The 21,531-nt window shown below is 37.8% G+C and overlaps 1 protein-coding gene across 6 annotated transcripts in view; it reads left to right on the forward strand.

Annotated features, from left to right (window-relative positions):
* SSBP2 (single stranded DNA binding protein 2) overlaps positions 1-21,531 on the forward strand; it is a 182,700-nt gene that overhangs the window by 125,729 nt on the left and 35,440 nt on the right. For 4 of the 6 annotated variants that reach the window (XM_030005594.2, XM_030005598.2, XM_030005595.2 and 1 more), the window contains exons 5-6: positions 1,220-1,309; positions 19,920-19,979. In XM_030005594.2, the coding sequence (XP_029861454.1) occupies positions 1,220-1,309; positions 19,920-19,979 (150 nt within the window). The remainder of the gene's footprint in view (positions 1-1,219; positions 1,310-19,919; positions 19,980-21,531) is intronic. The other 2 variants (XM_030005596.2, XM_030005597.2) reach the window with 1 other exon arrangement.

The raw sequence follows: 21,531 nt of genomic DNA on the forward strand, positions 1-21,531 counted from the left end.
TAGCATATTCTAAAGCACAGCTTAAGCCATTGAAAAATCTGTGGTAATTAACTGAATGTTTCCTTTCTGCTTGGTTTAAAAAGGTCAGCCCTTCTTTGTGCCAGTTTTCAAATCTTTCCAGCACTATTCTTTAATTTCCTAGATAGTGTGCCAAACACCTGGAAATACAATTTCCAGATCTGCATCTTCTGGATATCAACTGTGAGCATACAATAGAGTGATAAGTTAATAAACATAAGACATTCATATTCTGTAGGGCAGATATTGGCAGGTCACTAGTAAGCTGCAAGTGGCTATCAATGCATTGTGTGTGCACGAGTACTTTCACAGAAGATTGTAAGCCTTTATAGGTGATTCAGCCTTATGCCCTACAGAAACATATTGCAGGAAGGAAGACTGCTAGAAATTAAAAGTAATTGAGGTTCCAATACATGACAACAATAACAGTTTGGCTTCCCTTTTTGTGACGATCTCCTGCTTGTAAATTGCCAGAAGCAATATTCTTTACTTGCTTATTCCAACTGAAGGATTTGCAAAGGTAACTAATTTCATCCTCTGATTCACTTCTTAGAAATCCTTTTTTTTTTTTCCCTTCCGAAAACGTAACCTGAATTCTTCTAATTTGTCATGGTGGCTATTTTGGGGGTTGGTAAAATCATAAGCGTTACCAGCAGAATCGTGAGCATTCCTTCTTGTACTGTTTGTAACAGAATCCTGTTTTGAAGCTTGATGTAGTTCTGAAAGAATATTATAGTCTGCTGAAATTATTTTTAAAGTGCTTGGAAATTGCTGATAATATGCATAAATTACTTTCTTTATGCTATATGTATATCTGTGCATGTGTGAGGATGTTTATACACAAAATACAAGAAAAAGTGTGCAAGTTACATTCACATTTGTATATATATAGACACACTCAGATGTGGTATTTTTTAACATCTAGTCAAGATTTATCTAATTGACACATATTTGTATATCTGTGCAATCTCTAGCATCCTTCCCCTCAACATACATTTGTTATTTTAACAAATCATTATACTTGTGTAAACAAAGACTAAACACTATACAGTTTTAATTTACCTTCAGATTATGACATATCCAGAGAATTACTTTCTGAATTTTGGTCAGGTTTTGGGGGTTTCTTTGGTTTTGGGGGTTTTGGGGGGTTTAATGCCTGCCATGCAATGACAAAGGTTTATTCTCCCTTTGTTCTTTTCAGAGTGCTGCAGCAGCTCCCAGTCCAGTGCTAGGAAACATTCCCCCAGGAGATGGCATGCCAGTAGGTCCTGTACCACCGGGGTTTTTTCAGGTATTCAGAAAAATTATGATTACAGGAATTTTAGGATAGAAAATCCTCCGTAATACTGTTTACAAGTCTGTAGAAAAGGTCCTGTTCTAAACTGTCTCACTATATAGTACAATACTTGAGAGTTTATTTTTTAACAAAAGTGAATAGGTGGAAAGGAATCTCTCTGATTGACAAATATTTCATTTATGAAATAGTACAGCACAATGTATTTCAAAATTTCAAGGATAAGAAATGGTGCCAGTTTATGAGTGGAGACTGAAAATGCTTGAATATAATTTTAAAATAATTTCTTATGATAATATACATACATTGCATTGAAACTTTAAATTAAGAACGTTGTTGGTCACGTTTAGCTCTGTGGTAAAGCCACAGGCCAGATTTTTAAGATGTTCAGGTTTCAGTGGGAATTAGACCTAGGCAATTAAGAATATCCCACTGAGCATCTCCTTGCACATTGAAGATCTCAGCCCTAATGCCTAAAAAAAGCCAAGGATTTAGACTGTGTGTTGCTTCTGTTAAGTTTTATCATAAATGAAACTAAATACCCAGTTAGCACTTTGGACATTAACAGTACAGAATACTATGATGGAAAAAAATGGGAGCTTTTAGTGCAAGGCCAACCTAACGGTTGTAATCCGAGATTGGACTGCTCCTATGAGCAAGCTTGCATGTCCTCTTCACCACAGCTCGGTTGTTTTTCTCCACACTGGCAGACTACTGTGGCTGTGCAGCCGGAGCAAAAACTAGCAGCATCTCTAGCTTTGAAACAGCTCTTTAGGAAGAACAGAGATTTCCACTTCACATACTTGATCTCATGTTGTGAAAGAAACAACCCAGATTTCCAGGATTGTGATGTGGGGAGAACAATGTGATGGCATATTCCCTAAAAACCAAGTGCTGAAATCCAGGTAGAGACCAGTGTCTTTTTCCTTCTTCCCTGAGATACATAGAAAAAAGAAGCACATTTCATCTGGAAAAAAAGAAGAAATGTTTTATTTTTTTTTATATCCAAACAATGATTGTACAAAAATGGCAGGATATCAGCAGTCTTTCTTTACACTGTATGTAAGTGACAACATTATTTCTATGGTCTTCCTTTTCCCACAGTCACAGAGGGAAAACTGCAATCTGCAGTATGGATACTGACATAAAGAAACCCTGAACCTGGCATGAGCATGTTGTTTCCTTCGTCAACTCAAAAACTGAGGCATGATTTTTAATACATGAATGAAAAGATATATTTGCAATTGAAGTAGAAAATACCTTACTGTTGCCAGTCACAAAATCCTTAGGAGTTGGCAGAACTGAATAATTATTTTATTTCTGCCTTTACTGTTTTGAACAGCTGGTTAGGTACATTTTTTTAAACACAGTTCTATCTTAATTTTTATATTGTATAAATATTTCACTTTTTCTTAGTTTAGCCGCCCACTCCAGTTGGAATGTCAAAGGAATTAAGCTTTTTTTCTTTTATTGACTTTGAGGACAATTAAGAGGGAGAAGGGGCACAGATAGGACAAGTATGTGAAGTATAGAGGAGAGAGTAACTATTTTAAAGGTTTTGCAGGAGGAGGGTGTGGGAGTTTTGTTTTTAGAAGCGTGAAAAGACTCCTAGCCACTCTAGATCTTTAAAGATGTAAGAAAGACAAGATGATAGAAAGTTAAGTATGGGTAAACTTTCCTTGTCTGTCAGTATCTGAATTCAGTCTTATGTGAAGCCCCACCAACAGCCTGCTCTTTTTGCAAGGCCTGAGATTGAAAATAAATGACAAAAAACCATTTTCAGTGTAACATAGTTTGTGACATTAATCAGAGCTATCGTCAACTCAACAACACGGCCAATTGAGTCTTCTGCAAGGCAGGTTCCAAGAGCTGGTCTGCACAGTCCGGTCTGGACTCCTCCAGACATCACCCTTCACCTCTCCTTGAAACTGCTGGGTCTGTGCCATCGTGTCTCTCTGTAACATGCAGTACTCAAGATTAGTCCCTTACAGTTATAGTTGATAGAGATCTACTTTCCTCAGCTGAATGGCCTTGTCAACAGAACAAACATTTTTCAAAAGATCATTAGTTTTTGCTGTAGTCGTCTGCTGAAAAAAGTACATAAATAACATGCTAGTTAGCAAATCCAACTGCAGGTTCGATAGCAGATATATTGATATGGTTGGGAGCAATCCCAGCAAGGGGCGCTAAGCCAAAATCCAGTCAATTACATAACAGTGTGCTGAAACTGTAAGGTGTGTATAAAGCAAATATGGACAGACAGTCCACGACAAGGTGTTGTGGTATTGGAGTAAGTTTTGTCAAGAAGCCATTAACATCTGGTTGTAATACCTTCAGACGGAGCTGAATCTTAGCAATGTCAATTTATCTGAGGACAAGAAAATATATTGGCAGACATAGCTGTGTATGTGAACCTTGAAAATTCAGGAGCATCATCTGGTGCCATAAAAAGCAGGAGAAATGACAAGCAAGAAACTCATGATCAAAACTTCCTACTTCCTTCATAGGTGCTTTCTTTCTAGTACACCTTTAACTAGACAATCAGTTTTTGTATACTCTTCTGCAATTCCTGTGATCCCAACTGATAACAAGAATAAACCAAATCACAGAAAACATGTTCATCTGTCTTGATCTGAATACTGACAAACTTCAGTCTTTCTGTGAACTGCCGGTCTTCTTTCACTAAGAGTTTGGAATTTAGACCAGCAACTCACTCCTAGATTATGAAAGTGAACAATTTTGTTTTTTAAGATTTGGAAGGTTATAGAAACAGTGGGAGAACAGTGCTTAATATCTATCTTTAGTTCACTAAGACTTTGCACTACAAAAACATTGCAACATTTCAACTTCTTGCAACCGAAAATTTATCTAGAAGGTCATTCTGGAATGATAAGGATGCCTTTTGTTGCTTTCATGAAATGTTTGGATTGGCCTAAGCTAAAGCTGAAGACAGACACTACCTTCCAGCTTTGCTTGGCTAACTCAATTGCTAGATGATTTAAAGTCATTTCATCTCTCATCAGTACTGGCTCTTGGTTTTGCACTGCAACTCTATTTCGGCATGCGGCACTAACCACTAACTGGGACGTAAGTGAAATGGATGCTCTTGCTGTTGCAATTGTATCTTACCAGACACGTCAGGGGAAGGTGGCAGCCTAGGAGGGGACGGTGCTGGGAACCAAGAAACATTACCTGGGTTCCAGTTTTATTGTCACTGCTGACCACTAGTATTATTTCTGTGACCTTTATTTTATTTTTTATAAAAGAAAATAATGCAGAACACTAGTATAGCACATGGAGGTAAACAAATACAAGAGAAGTATGGTTTCTCAGACAGTATTTGGTAAAGCTCTTCGTAAAATGAGGCTTTCACGTATATCTAGGCCCCTAGCACTGAAGTTAATTAGCAATCTCTGGCATTTTATGCCTGGTCCACAGAGGTGGAGTTCTGAAGCCAGCAGCTGAATTTGTCTTGTATCTCTCAGTACTTGTATATATTTATACTTCAATTCAGGTGATGGATGATGATCACTACAGTGCTGACAGTCCAAAATGCAATGACTTGCAATGGTACAGTGAAAGGAAGGTGGTAGAGTTGTGTTGTGCACAACTATTATCATCAACTAAATGACTTTTTTTAAAAAGACAGTTGTTTACAGTGTCAAAAATGAAATCTGAAAAGTCAAGAAAACAGGTTTATGTGGAGTTAGGATGTGTCTCAATTTCATCTACTGGTGTGTATGTATTTTAATGTAACTTTAAATTTCATAGCTACATATTTTTTTGTCTTCATCTTCTTTCAGTATGTAGAATAGGTGATAGTCTGGAAATAAATTGGGGTTATACAGTAACTGAATCTGCTCGTGGTTCATTAGCAGCAAAACTGAATGTGTGGGACCACAGGAAGAGCAAAGACAATAGTTCTGTCATACAAGACTCTTAAACTTCAAATAGGAGAACCCAATCCAAGTTTTAGAGATGGTTTTGTCTCAGGCTGAAATAATGGGTCAAGTTCAGTTCAGTGAGGGTGATGTCTGGTGGGTCAGTGCTTCTGGTAAGTTGCTTTCTTAAATACGGAGCCTCAGAGAAGGGTAATGGTTGGGAATTGGAGTGTGAGCCTGGATGCTAAAAAACAATATGCAATTCATCCATAAGTTACCCACGTGTTTCCTGGGTAACACAAGAGAAGTTGTTTCAATTGTTTCGTCATGTTTTTCCACCTATGAAAGTGGAACATCATAAGTGACGATCCTTTTAAAAGATTATGAATTACTTGGGCAACAGAAGTCATGAAACTATATTAGATTGCATAAGGGTAAGATGGCTGTATACATTCCTGAAATGCTCATCTGACTCCAGTCAGAGTCTTGAAATACATCATCAGTTTGCCAGTTTTCCTCTCTAGACCACATCCTGTACATGGAGCTAAGGTGTGAGGAAGGCACTTAGCTACTACATTAATAATATGAAGTCATTTAGGACATTTTCTTTGCCATTTTTTAGCATCAGAGTTACTCTGTTGTTAGTTTCTTCATATGGCCGCCCACAGAGATCAAAGTGACCTTCTCTTTGTCCCTCTTTTTGGAGTCCTAACTGATACTGAAATAGTAGGGCAACTGGAGGACTGAATAAGATTCTAATAATTATTTACCTTCGGGTCTAGACATTAGAGGATGCATATAATGTCAGCAGCCAAAGCTTTATGCAAGGTTCTAATAAACTCATTGACAATGAGTTAAATTCATCCACTTGTGATCGAAGAGGATTAAGTCATAGAATTCAGAGACACTCACATTTTCACATCTAATCTAACTTCCAGTTTCTGGCCTGAGGACAACTAGCGTTTTTCACCAGGGTTGGTTCTGTGCAGTACATAAGTGTTACTTGTGAAATCCCTCATAGATACAGGCAGAGCAAGGTCTTCAAAGTGTTCAGTACTAGCCTTGCTCCCTTCTTCTTGAGGAAAATGAGGTCGGAAAAAGATGGGGTTTATACTTGCACTTCATGGTACAGGATGAATTTAGAAAATAACGACCTGAACATTTGGAAATATCTTTGGATGGAAATTTTGAAGCCCAGATACACTTCTCTTCCCGGGCATACACCAGTGTGCCCACGTGGAGCGTGAGGGTTGTGTTCAGGTGCAAACCGCTGCTCTTCAGGTAGTAAAGTGCTGGCCTGTTTCCATCCATCTCTTCACTGATCTTTAAATCAGCTAAAAAATTTGAGATAGGTTATATTTGTATTTTCACAGCCTATTTGTTTGATCTTTGTGGACAATTTCAGCTTTAGTAAGCAAATAGAGGCCAGAGGGAAATTTTGGAGCCTGTGTTCATTGAAGTATTTTGAATTTTTAAACAGACTGAAAAGTATTGATTTCACAGGATTTTATTTGCCTTTTAGTTACTTTTCTGCTTTTAACACACCTAAATGCAGAGTTAGAATCATAGGATGGTTTGGGTTGGAAGGGACCTTAAAGCTCATCTAGTTCCAACCACCCTGCAATAAGCAGGGGACATCTTGAACTATATTAGGTTATTCAGAAGTTCTAGGTTCTAATCCAGTGAATTCATCATGTTTTTCTAAGTTAGTGACAACTAGGACTGCTGAATATCTGACCCTGGTTGTTTACTTTTGCGCTGCAATTATGGGAGCCTTTTAAATACGTATTTAATTAAACACCAGTTATCTTCACGTCTTTTATTACATGGTTGACCAAAAGTTTGCCATGTCTGCATCTGTATAAGGAGCTTGTCTGTTTTTTAAAGGCAGGTAACAACATTGGGTTTGTACTTAACTCACCTGAGAGACACTGCTGAATAGTTAACTCATCAAGTCCCAGCTGAGATTTAGAGGAGGCAGGTTGTTTGATAATTGACAGTTCACTTGTTTAATTTGGTAATTTTTTAAAAAAGTTAAACTCTACCACTGACTATACCTTTTCACATATAAGTGAACTGCCCTTTCTTTTAAATGCATTATTTTTTTTTCCAGCAAATTTGTTAAAATTCGTTCTAGTGGAACTTACTGCTAAACCTTATTTCCATAGGGCATATATATTCTAAAGGAATTGTCAAGTAGTTTGCTTCATTGACCAATTTGTGATCATCAGACGTACTTGGAATGGCATGGGAAAAATGTGTCGACACCATGTTTGAAATAAAAATGTTACATATTCCTCTTATATAAAGGGGAAAAAAAAAACCCCAACCCAGACCAAACCCAACCCACCAAAGTAATGTAAGGCTGTCATGCCATCTAGTGGCAGTTGTTAATTCTCAATTTAGCTCAATCTGTATTATTCTAAAGTATTATTTTTAGTCTTGTGCCTTAGTAGAGCTGACCCAATGCTTTAGGAGAGCATCATTACAGTAAGATGCATGAGCAGAAAGAACTTTCCCATTGCTCTTCTTGCTTAGTATTACTATTTGCTATTAAAATATGAGTTTAAATAGCATTTAGATTGTTAAAATAAGCAAAGTAAGCTAGTGAATTAAAAATCAATAACAACACACACCTCTTGCATTTTGAAACAGAAATAGTGAACTATTTATGTATAAAAAGAATGGATTTGTAAGCTTCTGTGTAAGGCTGTGAAGTTATCTTTATAATTTACTATTTAAATTTATACTTGCATTTACAATATTTATAGTAAAGTCATGGTATGATACAATTTTAAAAAATAGAGATTGTATTATGGATTTGAAAAATGCAGCATTTGATTAAAACAGCTAAATCTTTGCTATATACCCCGAAGAAAACCAGCAAGCAAAGTTACATTTGAGCTGTTTTCCAAGGGGAAGTATAAAATATCTGCTCCTTTTAAAAAGTCATTGCCCACAGTCTCCCAAACAAATATGGATGGCACCTTTACATGTCCTCTGATTCCACAACAGCTGAGGTTAAACCAGCCTATTTGTGGTTTTACTCAGTCCTTGCGCTCAATTTAATCTAGCTCACATGCACTGATCTCCTGGAAACTATTGCATTGGCCTTGGATCTGCTGGGTACGTGACCCTCTGCCTCAGCCCCTTCACACTTGCAGAACATCCTCCCAGATTGCTCCTTTGAACAAGCATCCAGCAGTAAGGAAGATGAGGAGGGAGAAATCCTCCAGTATCCCTTCAAAGCCGTTTTGGAGTGGCTGTGTTGCTTCTATGAATTGTCCACTGAGGGGTTGTTCTTTGCACAAGGAATGAGGATTCCTAATTCCAGCTGCTAAATTACATGACTAAAGCTAGAAAATGCAGGCATCTCTCAGACCAGTCTTTGCAGGACCATAACTTCTGTGTGTATCGCTTTTTAAAAGTTTTGTTTCTTTTTTATACACCTTTGAACTGTTTCAACTGTTGCTTTCCCCTAACGCTCACATAGTTTCCTACTTTTCCAGGGCATTACCATTTGTTATGCCCCATCTTCAAACAGACATATGTTGTTAACAGTGGTAGCATCCTGCTTCATCACTTACCTTTCACTGCTGATCCTCATATTTTTCCCACTTTTGTAGCATTGCCTGTACTTTGGTGTTTTTTTAAACTAAAATGTACAAATCATTAAAAATGAACTGGAGCATGACTGCAAAATTAGCTGGATTTGCTACATGTTCACACCCATCCTAAACTCCAGTGGAGCAAATGAGATAATTGCAGGTGAAGGAGTAAAATGTTAAAAGAATTGGGCCTTGAGCAGAGCAGATACAGTGAAGTCCCAGAAGCTTGAAAAGCATCATGGATTGTTAAAACATTGCTGTGAGAGAATGAAATGTCACCAAAGGTACAAGTACAGCTTGTGAGTAAATCTAGCGGCTTTGGTAGGCCTTGAAAAGCTTTGAAAATTGATTTTAAAGATGATTTTTTCTCCCTGGCTTTATATAATTAATGTTAGTAAGAAGTATTTTATTGTAGTTTCAGAATCTCCATTGTTTGTAAACGCATCCACTCCGGTACAGCAGACTGACACCCACTGGGAATACTGAAGTGCATAAAATCATGCGTACATCTAATTATTTGCAGAATTGGGATCTGTGCATTTTTGTACTTGCCAGTATCATGGTGTATTTTAAAGTACTTTAATTTTAAAAATTATTTTGACTTTTTAGACTATATGAGAGAGGATTAGCATCTAGAAAAATCTGTAAATACTTCATGTTTGTTCCTCTCTTTTTTGTTCGTTTTCTCTAAATACCAGGAATAACGTCAACTTTAAAAAGATAAAGGTGTTTGACATCTGCTAGCTTTGATAATTCTATCCTGCAGTTGTGGTAATGGTTTTACTGCTCGTAACTGTTAGAACAAATTAAAACTGCTCAGCTTGAGTAGCTAAATAAGCTCTGAGCCCACGCTTCCCCCTCCTCCCATTCCACACGTACATCTCAGGCAGCCACAGACCCACTGCTAGTTGTGGAGTGGTGGAAGGGGAAGAGGGGGAGTTGGGCCCAAGTCGTCTGCCTAGGATGACTCTGAACTTTATAATCTTATCCTGAAAATTCAAGTTCTCTGTGAGATAAACGTCAATTTAAAGGTTTAAAGGAAATTTAAGGGTACTGAGCATACACTAAAACTGGCATTATAGTTGCTGCTGAAGTGGTACTAAAGAGTAGGGAAAGGGTTCTCATTTGTTCATGATGCTTCCTTCTGCTGAGGTTAATTCAGTTCCTGTCATAGTCTGACTCCTCCTTTTTACATGAGCCACAAGTGCTTGGGTTTGAAGCCAAAATCCTTGAATGGTGATAATGCATATAGCTTTGAAATAATGTATTTATTAAATATAGCAGCAGGAATAACAAACTCCAGCTTGTCGTTGTCAAAGTTGTTCCAAAAAATCAATCGTATATCATAATCAAGGGTGACTAGAAGGTTTACTAAATTTAAGGAAATGCTTTCTCAAGCTTAGTGATCTGTGTGTATGATGTCTGAATTCTAAAAGCGCAGTTCATTTATTTTGTTAAAAAACCTGATACTTCTTGATGTATTAGATTTAGCTTGTCAGGTTTGAAATACTCTATTTTCTGTAGCATTTGCATTTAATAAAAAATAAAGTAAAAACTATTGCCCTGGTTTAAAATGCATGTAGGTAGTAGCCATTCTAAAATTGCGTTTTTTTCAAAATTTCCATTAAATATGTGCAGAACTTAACCCCTTTCTCTCCCACTTGCTAAATCTGATTGAGCGTGAGATATTTCCCACAAAGTGAGACAGATGTAATAACAGTACAATTCATAAAGATCATCATCTATCCTGCAAATGAGTGTTATTTACACTCAAATTTCTGCAGAAGTAGCCAGGCAAGTGGGCAGATCCTGCTCTTAGCATCACAGAGAATGTTTAGCTAAGGACAAAAGCTTTGGGTTTTTTTTTTTTTTTTAAGAGTTTTTGTTACTTCATTTGTCTGTGCAGAGTGTGCAAGGTATGTATTGCAGTATTCTTTCATATGGTGGAATAAGTCCTGTATTTCCTGACCAGGGATAAAGCATTAATTTTCTTTGAAATGCTAGTATTGTAACTTTTGGAATTTCAGATGTAGAAAGACAGATGTCTGTGGAAGGCTCTTCCATTTTTTTAAAAAAAATCTTAATTTTGCTCTATAAATTAAATCAAACCTCCTACTGTTGCTCTTTATAGGTTGCTGGAGCATGTCAGGCTGCTCTTAGAAAACCATAAATACAGAAACTATTTTTTCAGGCATCTTCATCTGAAGCACAGAGAAGAAGTTGCTCATGGAAATAGGTTTGGTCATCAGGAAAGGTCAATGTAGAGAGAAATCCTGTCTCAGTGCTGAGAATCTAACATGATTTTATGTGAAATAGTGTAGATAAAAAGAGCTAGTTTGATTTATACTGGTAGATTACAAGATGTGTAGTGTGTATCCCAAATTTCATCTGTAAAATACTTCAGCAAAATATAAAACAAAGACATCTAACACTGTGGTAGCCATTTGCGGGGGTGAAGGAGGACAAGAGCTGTTGTATAATTAACAGTAAAATGCAGTTGAATAGGAAGACAATTTTTTGTTAAGAATTGATGATAGCCTGTCCGAGCTTTGCAGAGGATAAGTAACATGTTTCTGTTTATCAGCAGGCTGTGCGAGCACAAGAGTGTAGTTTTGAGAGCTAATTTAGTTTAGACCTGGTTAGAATTAAAATGTGTTAATGAAGAGTGTCTTATACACTGTGGTGACTGTTATTGCTGATGGAGATGTCCACAAAAATGCATAGAGGAAACTAAATTAATGAAAGTGTATGAATTGTAAACTAACTTGGATAAATTCAATTCACACATATTTTATTGTTCGCCACTGGTACTCTTCAAGAGTACAAAACCCCATTTCATTGAGAATGGAAGCCCACACACCAGTGGTAGTTGTAAAACACCTCCAAATCATTTTATAAAATCTAGGAGTCTTAAAGAGATATATTAAAATGTTACTTCCTAGTCATTTTTCAGTACTGCCACCATAATAAGAAAATGAAATAAAAATATCAAGCAGTTTTACTTCTTACCATTTGGACTATAAATAGTTAAGTGATGTCAATCCTTTTAACCAGGAATAGAGTTTGAAAACCAAAAAAGATGAATATGAATTGTATTTTCAGAGACAGAGTATGTAACTTGGTAATTGAATTCATTTTTTAATGGAGGAGAGAACAAATATTTTTGGTTTATTTCACTTCTTATCATTTAGAACTTTAAATGAATAAATGAAGAGATTTGGTCATTGTGAGAATTCCCATCTGGCTTATGACCTTGCTGCTGGCAGCTTGGACCCTTGTACAATACCTGCTCTTCACATAGCAGCACAATTGGTTTAAAATAATTTGTCATAGTGTGTACAAATTAAGTCTGTGGTTCCATTTTCAGCTTCTGGTGATAAATAGTGATTAGAGTTTGTGCTGCTGATGGTGACTGAATTATACAAACCAATTAATACAATTTCAGTCCTTTTCTATACTGAATGCTAAAACTGTGTTTCACCTTGTATTTTTTAATTTGTGGTGTGCTCTTGTTATTCGCTAAAGAGATGTTCTCCAGTTAGGAGCATCATCCGCCTCTCAGGGTGTTGAGACAATCTAAGGAGATTGTTCTAAATTTGATGATGCAGGTTAAAAACAAAAAGGTGCTGAAAAACAGTTACCACTTGTTTTTGTTTGCTTCCAAACCCATGAATCAGAGGTGTTTTGGGGAAGCCCAGCAGAGCTTTGTCTGGTGCAAGCAGAACCCGTTCCTCTGCTTTCCTAAGGCATGTAAAATGCAGTACGAGCGTGGCACGGACATCCTCTTCCAGGTCTGGACAGAGCTGATGTTCGAGATGGATCCTGTGTCCCCACCGCCCGTCCCTCGCTGCCGCGGGCTGGGGCAGAGGAGAGGTCCCTCGGCAGGCAGAGGGGTCCAGGGGAGAGCCCGCTTGCCGGTGGCTGGTCAGGCTGGGCTGACAGCGTGCCGAAGTAGCCGGGATCTGTAGAACACCTTCCCTTTCGTGAGATCTCCCGTGGGAATGCGCGTCTTGGGCACGGCAGGAGGAGGGCTGAACTGGGCAGGGGACATCTTCGGTGGCTTGGGCGCTCAGCGCGTCGAGCGTGCCCGTCCCGGGGCTTCCGCGCTGCAAGGCAGTCAGCCTCAGCGGGTGTATTTTGGCTGGATGAGCCTGGTTGAGCTACTGCCCTGCTTTCTGCAGCAGCCCTAAACGCAGCCATTTAAACCAGATTGGGGGTGTGCTTTAAAACATACCTTATGTCCTGCTTGGACCAGACGAACGCCTCTTTTCCCGAGCTGAAAAAACCTTTTGGTACACCTACCTGGGAAGATATTAATGTGAGTCTAGATGAGCGTTGTTACTTTAAGCTACCCTGCCTGAGAAAGGTGGGTTTTTTCATGCCATGTAGACGATGGTTCTCCTGTTCAAGCAGTATTAATTCCATTTTAATCTCCTCAGCTCGAGCTTTGTTCGCTGGCGTTTTGGGTCTTGGTATTTTTACGGTTAGCAGATGTGTGCAACCTCTCCGTTACTCATGCCCAATACCTGCAGTAATTCTTTTTGAACTACATTTATATTTTCCTGGTGTGTGTGTGTTTGTTACATAAAGTTGTGCTATCCAGTATAACGAGTCATAGGGTATCACGTAATACATATGTATTGAAACAGATACTGATATTTATGGTGAATTCAATCTCATTAGGAATTCATTCTCAATAGGAATTGAAATGTAAGCGGTATTCTGGATTAGTTATTTGACTGTGGATTATTGTAAATTTTGTAAGTTATGTGGGACAAAATGTGGTCGATAAATGTAATCGTATGAGTAAAAAAAGGATAAAAACGTCAATGCAAAACACCCCCCCCATATTTGGAAGCAAGTAAATTATATTCCCAGCTTTTGGAAGGGAAGTAAATTTAAAGAAAAATAGATTTATTGAAATCTGTCATACTTAGTAGAACACCATCTTTTAGATTCTTTTATTCCACCAGTATTAGGTACAAGAAAACGAAACCACACCATATTTTAGAGTCACCCAAACAACTGAAAAAAGATGGAGTAAGAATTACACAACTGGCAGAGAAACATGCCAGCTTCTATGTCTTTATGTCATCAGCTTCCTGGTGGGTTTTTTGTAAAATCATTTTTCCTGAATACTGGAACCAAAATGTGGGCAGTGAGACTACTGTGCTTCGACGTTGCTTCTTCAAAGACTTTCCTACTGAGAAACTTATTACCTGCTTGTCCCCTTGTGTTCCCAGGGATTAAGAAAAAATAGTACTTTACAAGATTTTTACATTGTACATGCATACACAACTCGCAGAATTGTATTATATACACAGTTTGTAAGATAGCCTGTACTCTCCCTGTACACAGTTGGATTCTTTCTTTGGCAGGAAGATAACAAAAAGTACTAGAATGTGTGGCGCCATCATTCAAGTTCTTGAGCTTTACTTCTTTTTAAGTATTTTTAACAATTTGACATGATAGGATTCTCTAAGTAAAAACAGGAAGCTTACTAAATTTAACATTTCACATCTGGATTTTATTTTGTGTAGTCTCTCTTTTTTACTTCTTTTTTTGTATGTTTCTCCTTTTAGGTTGGGTTTGGAGTTTGGGGGTTTTTTTCCACTTTAAGTTGATAAATACATATATTCTGCAGTGACTACATAAAAGTTTTTTCCTCTCTGGCTTCTTCTTCACCCTGTTTAGTAGAAGCTTCTGCTTATACTCATTTCGTCTCAGCTGCATGACAGCAGCCTTCAAGATGCTTTTCATGATACCAAATTACTGAATTTTATACCTGAAGCCAGTAATTACAATATACTGGTGTTCCCAGATGTGTTTAGTTGGCTGTTCTCCAAAACAGTTACCAGAATCTTCTGCTGTTACTGCAACTTGTATGACATGTTTTCAAACACTGGTGGCATCTCCATCTCAGTTGTGGCTTAGATATGACATTCTTGCCTCTTGCCTGTTATTTTGTTTTCTTCGTGTTTTTTTCTTTTTTCATTTTCTTCTTTTTTTTTTTTAATTTTTGCTTTGGTTTTTGTTTGGTTTGGGGGTTGTTTTTTGTTTGGTTCGGGGGTTGGTGTTTTGTTTTGTTTTGTTTTGTTTCTTTTCTTAATACATCAGTGTATGTGCCAGTTCCTGAACTCTGTTTGAGAAGTTAATTGTAGCTTAGGTTAGCGCACAGTAGCACACTTGGCGTAATGTCCCTGTTGCGGATTAGAGGGACTTGAAGGCTGCAGCAGTGACTGGAAACCCTTGAGAGCCATTTGAGCACCTGGAAATTACTGTGGGATGGAGCCACTCTGGTAATAAATACCCTTCTTCCTCAGTCAGATCAGCTTCGAGAGATTGGTTTCCCTTAGACAGGCTTAACAACATCTTAAGCAACATCTGCTCCTGAAATGCCAGATGTAGTATTTGAAGAGTATCTTACATCCTTTTGCACAGAGAGGGCTGTAGGAGAAAATATCTTTTGTCCTTCTGTCTACCCGATAGGTAAACTTACTGCTGCATTATTAAATCACAGTACCTATCTTTTGGCATGTTTTTCCAGCTTAATTATTTCTTTCTATTTTTACCCTGACTATTTTTTGGACAGTCACATGTCTATAATCCTTAGGTGGAAGAAGTGCTCTTGTACTCTGTGCATGGCTGACAGCCCTCTCCCTTCCTGCTAGCTGGAGTAAGCAAGGACGTATTTGATTCATTGGCATGGCACCTATCCAGTCGTGTCCACCCCCCCGTTGAACTCTGAGGCAAACAAGGAGTTTGTCTTCCTGACAATTTAGTGTGGGGATCCGTTAAAGATTTTGGACTATCAAGATTCTGAATTTTGGATTGACACAAGCCTGAGGTAGCAGGCAGAAATGTCTTGAGTCTTCAACATGCAAAGAAGTTATTTTTGGTCTTCAGAAGACAAGTGCTGCACCGACCAATTCAAAATCTGTAATCAGTGGTTTTAATGTGGTGCCTGTATTTTGAACCCGTTACTTTTTGTGATGTATGTGCTGCAATAACGTTAAGAGAAGGGGAAGTAAAAGTTTCCAAGAAGTCAATGAAAGAGAGCTACTAGCCATAAAAAATGTAAGTTCACAGTGGTTCCTCCCTAAGCCATGGTTCTTTCAGCAACTCTTAACAATAAATTAAAACTAGATTGGAGACTAATGTCAGCTGTTCCTATTACTTACAAAGGGTGTAGCAAAACAACATGTGACAGAAAGTGCCTGCTGCTTGAGTTCATGTCTTTCAGAATGCCTGGTGCTTAGTAATGTGTGTGTGTGTGTGTGTGTGTGTGTGTGTGTGTGTGTGTGTGTGTGTGTGTGTGTGTGTGTGTGTGTGTGACTTGAAAAAAATGCTCCCAATTAATGAGAAGCTGTTCATATTTAAATTATTTTCATTGAAACATTTCACAGAATTTCTTTGTTGTCTTGATACATCTCGGTAGAACTTTTTGTGGACAAACATGGCATTGGTGATGGAGATGGAGAAGTTTAGTAACTGGGACAAAAATGCGAATATTTAAGTTTTTCTTTTTAATGGTAGAATTTTTGTGGTGAACTTAAGTACTAAATCTTGGCCCAAAACAGTGTAAAATTTTTCAGAATTGTCCTTGAACATCACTATCTCACCATTTTCTGCAATGCTGTATGGACCTTTATTTACTTATATTCATCAAAACATTAATTGTGCTTCCCAGTTGTTTATGTATTTTCCTGCCTATAGAACTGTGCAGGGTTTGTATCCATGGGTCATCAAGAACCATAAAAACTATTTGAAATTTACTAGATTAAGTCATTCATTGCAGTTCCACTTGGGTTCAGTTGCTTAAAGAATAGGAGAAGGTTTCAATACTTCCACAAATATGTCTAGGGGGAATACATCGAGACATAAATATTTACAGTATATAAACCTTCTTGTAAGACAGAGTTGTATCAAAGAGTCTCCTGTAGTTATTCCATGCAAGGAACTAACAAGTGAGTTAAGAATAGATGCACTGGCTCTCAAATTAAAGTCTGCTTTGATGCCTCCTTAGGAAACAGTGCCTCAAAAAAAAAAAAAAATCATGGCTGTCCTGGTTGTGGCTGAGATAGAGTTAATTTTCTTCCTCATAGGTGGTATAGTGTTATGTTTGGGGTTCAGTATGAGAAGAATGTTGCTAACACACTGATGTTTTCAGTTGTTGCTAAGTAGTGTTTAGTCTAAAGTCAAGGATTTTTCAGCTTCTCATGCCCAGCCAGGAAGAAGGCTGGAGGGGCACAAGAAGTTGGCACAGGACACAGCCAGGGCACCTGACCCAAACTGGCCAAAGGGGTATTCCATACCGTGTGACGTCATGCCCAGTGTATAAACTGGGGGGAGTGGGGCTGGGAGGGATTGGTGCTCGGGAACATAACAGGGCATCCACTGGCAAGTGGTGAGCAATCGCATTGTGCATCACTTGTATATTCCAATCCTCTTATTATTACTATTGTCATTTTATTCTTGTTATCATTATCATTACTCGTTTCTTCCTTTCTGTTCTATTAAACCGTTCTTATCTCAACCCACAAGTTTTATTTTTTTCGATTTTCTCCCCCATCCCACTGGGTGGGGAGAAGTAAGTGAGCGGCTGCGTGGTGCTTAGTTGCTGGCTGGGGTTAAACCACAACAATGACTTATATATAATTTCAGAGAAGAATCCTAGACTTAGCCTGTGACGCTTTTATTAAGTAGACTAGAGACCTGCCTAGATCCAGACCTTCTCAAAAATCTGAAGCAACTACTGACCTCAGGGGCACAGCAAACCAAAAAATATGGACTCTAATTGTCAGGCACTAGAAACAATGTGATTCATATTTTGAAAAGTAAAATTGCAACTTTGTATCAGTAAGCCTCTTTCCTTAATGCAGTGGGGTATTTGTTTCAGGTTTTTAAATAAAGTTTCAACTCCATACAAAAAATAGGTTTTTAGGTATTTTTATAAATTCCATAAAAAGGTGAACCCACTGGGAAGAGAGGGGACAAGCAGGTTTCCATCCTACTTGAAAGGACCAGATGTTCTGCCAATAACACACTGTTATATACTAATATTAGTAGTGTGATTCTACATTAAGATAGGGTTGACTTGACAGACACTGCTGATTTCCCTTTTATGAGCTGTACAACTGTAAATAAAGTTAAGGTTTCGTCTGCTGAATGAGGTAAGCCAAATCCAAGATACTCACTAGAGTGTGCCGCACTCCATACAATGCACTTGGTACACCTTTATGGGAACTGTTGAAATTGTAATTTCCTCGCACTTGTACTGCTTTACAAGGGCCTGCATGTTTACAGCCTTCACCACATGCACAACCCTTTTTTCTTGCTTCTTTATCAGAGAATCTCACCATCAGAGACAGGGCATGAAGAAGCCTCCCTCTTCTATAGCACATAATTTCAAATGCTTTTTTATTAAAGTAATCTTTTCACAATTGGCATTGAACTTTGTTCTCCAGTTTGTAAACCCTCTGTATTTTAAATTGCTTTCTAGTACCTATTTTGAATGCATGTTTATGTAGGTTTTATTATTTCAGCTCTCATCTGATTCTAAGATGTGAAAGATTCCATTGAATTTTTTTATGCAAGATCATAGGAAAAATTCCATTACTAATTATTGGTAAAATAATTATAATTCCTTTGCTAGTTATTGCTACTATTAATACATGCGTTACTAGCATTGATGATCACTGGCATTTTAGCTTATAACACAGTGCTTCTAATGAAGCTGAAACATGCCATTCATTTGTAATACAGTGATGTTGATCACACAGTTTTAGTGACCTGCCAGTGGTCCTTAGCTACAGCTGACTACATGATGCCTGTGTAGGTATATTTGTTTCTTTTTGAAGGGACCCCAAAGAGTGGGTTTAAATATGCAGCAGCTCATTTGTCATCAGAGATTGCCCCTGGGAAGTCCCAGCAGACTCCTTCCCTTTATCTCTGCTTTGTCTCCAGTGGCAGTGTCATGAACAGAAGTGAGCTCCTCTTTTATGATATAAAGAATCAGTCTTTTTTGTCCCTGTGTTCACACACCAGTCAAAGCATACTTTTAGTTCTTCATTTTCTTCTGGAGTTATAGGTACCTGATTATCAAAATTATCTTCTTCATCACCTGTTTAGTCAGACCTTTTTTTGCCTTTTTCCTGTACGTCTCACATTTGCCACTAATCTCCCAGCTCTTTAGATTTCTAGATTACTGTCACGCTTTGGGATGGAATAAGTAGGGATGTTAAATGTATTTGTTGGTACTGCCATTTGTTTATCATAAGGGACTGACCTTGTTTGTGGGCTATGAAGTAGTATAGTAGTAACCAAGAACCACTAGAACCTCACAAGGTGCAGGATGGTATGACAGATTTGGGTATAAATTTGGTTTTGAGAGAGGAGATTTACTGTGTGAGCATGGAGGGATGGGAGGAGTGCAACATTGAATTAATATGGTTAATGGAACCACCAATGTTCTAAATATTTATGACATAAACTTGAAATCTATGCCCTCACAGGTTAAATCTTGTATTGCATTTTTCTGTATTATTATGAAAAAAATAATGGAAAATATTTGTGAATTATTATTGACTCTCCTAAGAACATATTTGTTTTCTATTCCAATGTTCCTATCTTTCCCCCTTCTCCAGTGGAAAGTATAGATGTGTGATTATATGATTGAAATGGTTTATTGTTCTTCACTGTTAATGCATTGTTGTTTACACTCTGCATTCACAATTGCTGTAACAAAGTTTTAAATAATATATCTTGATAGATGTATTTACTAAGAATCTTTAAATTTACTTTAAATTTACTTCAAAATTATATGATTGAAATGTTGTTTATTGTTCTTCACTGTTAATGCATTGTTGTTTACACTCTGCATTCACAATTGCTGTAACAAAGTTTTAAATAATATATCTTGATAGATGTATTTACTAAGAATCTTTAAATTTACTTAGTTCTGCTAAATATTGTAGAATAATATGCTGAACACTCTGTGGAAGTATTTAAACTGCATGCTTGAGGTGTGAGGATGGCACAAGCCATACGCCCAATGACTCAATGCGGTACTTACGAGCTAAGTTGAATTATTTAGCAGTATTTCTTTTTTTTTCATAGCCTTTCATGTCCCCTCGGTACCCTGGAGGTCCAAGGCCACCTTTAAGAATACCCAATCAGGTAAGATTTTATCACTGATGCACTCCTGTGGTCCAGGGTGATGGTGCAGTGGTGGGAACAGGGAATGTTGTCTTGTTGGCTACCAGTGGTTCATTGGCTACAAAACTAACTCAGTCCCCTCTCCACCCCATTTTTTCTGACCATTAAATAGTTATTTTGATAAGGTGTGGCCATGCAACTCCCAGCTCACTTTCCTGTGGTTAATTAGTGTCTACACCTCAAAATTTATTGTGTGTTAAGCCTGTTTGCAGAGGGAAGATATAGTTGCCTTGTGTGGTGCTGCATTAACCTCAGCCAGCCAATGCTGTCTGCTCTGAGATGAAGGCAGAATGTCCCCATAACTGTTACTCTGTAAAGCTTCCTAACCACATCAAGCAGTTAGCTCTGAGAATTTTTTTACTTAATTCTATGTAAAATGCATCACTCCCTCCTATTCTTTGTTCACTATATGAAGTATATTTATTTCACAGTAAATAAGGAGATTATTGCTGAGAAACAGATATCATGAAGTGCTCTATGGCTCTTACAGACAGTCTGAGGACTTTATAAAAGCATCAAATTTCCAATTTTCTCTCATCTATATCAAAGGATATGCATACCAGTGTAACAAGAATGAGTAATGAGCTGCTGTTCATCAGCAGAGACCTTTATTGGCCCATCTGTGAAAAGATGGTTCTGGAAGCCGTTAGCATTTGTACTTTTAAGTTCTCCATAGTGCAGATAGAGGAGGAGAAAGCAGTTGTCAGCTGATGAAAAGTTAAAGATAAACAGACAGAAAAGTATCAGTGGAGCTCTGAAAGAAAAACTGGGTCATTTACAATTTTGGGAAAGTTTGATGGGGTAGATGGAATGGGTGTTTTGGTCCAGTTTAGACTTCCAGGACCGCCTTTCTTGTTGTCACAGCTTGATGAGGAGACTTTTATGCCCCAACCTCAGTTCCCGCTGTTTTTCTTATCTGTATAACACAATGTCAAGAAACTTGTCTTTAGCACTGGCACAATATTGCCAGAAAGTATCAAGTTTAAATTTTAGTGAGCTGGATCTATCAGGTGGCAAGATGTTTTCAGGTATTTCTCTACATCAAACATGGTGATGTTTGGGAGCAGGATAAGTTACCTGTACCATAACTACTTTCTCACAAGGGAGATGGGTGGCTTGATTAACCTTGCTGAAGTGATCATCAAGGAACAACATCAGAGTGCAATGTCATTAGCACTTTAGTTTAATATTTGCTACTGACATACTGTAACTCAGTACAAAATATATTCCTGAGTTTTGTACCTTTCAGTAATATCTTAGCCAAAGATATACCACTGTTTGGATTTTACATATTCCTTTGTTTCTCTGTGTTTCTGAACGCTGTAAATACTGGCAGGTAGAAACTGGATGTGGTGAGTGCTGTGAAAGTCCTGCCAACCTGCAGTTCTAGTTTCTGAAGTGTTTTTGTCTGCATGTTGTGATATTTTCAGTTCAGAGCTGTAACATAATCTCAGTGAATTACAGCTCTTGCAATTCATTTACATTATGCCACATGCGTGAATTACTGCTTTTA

This window comes from Aquila chrysaetos, chromosome Z (assembly GCF_900496995.4).
Source record: "Aquila chrysaetos chrysaetos chromosome Z, bAquChr1.4, whole genome shotgun sequence".
Lineage (NCBI taxonomy): Eukaryota > Metazoa > Chordata > Aves > Accipitriformes > Accipitridae > Aquila > Aquila chrysaetos.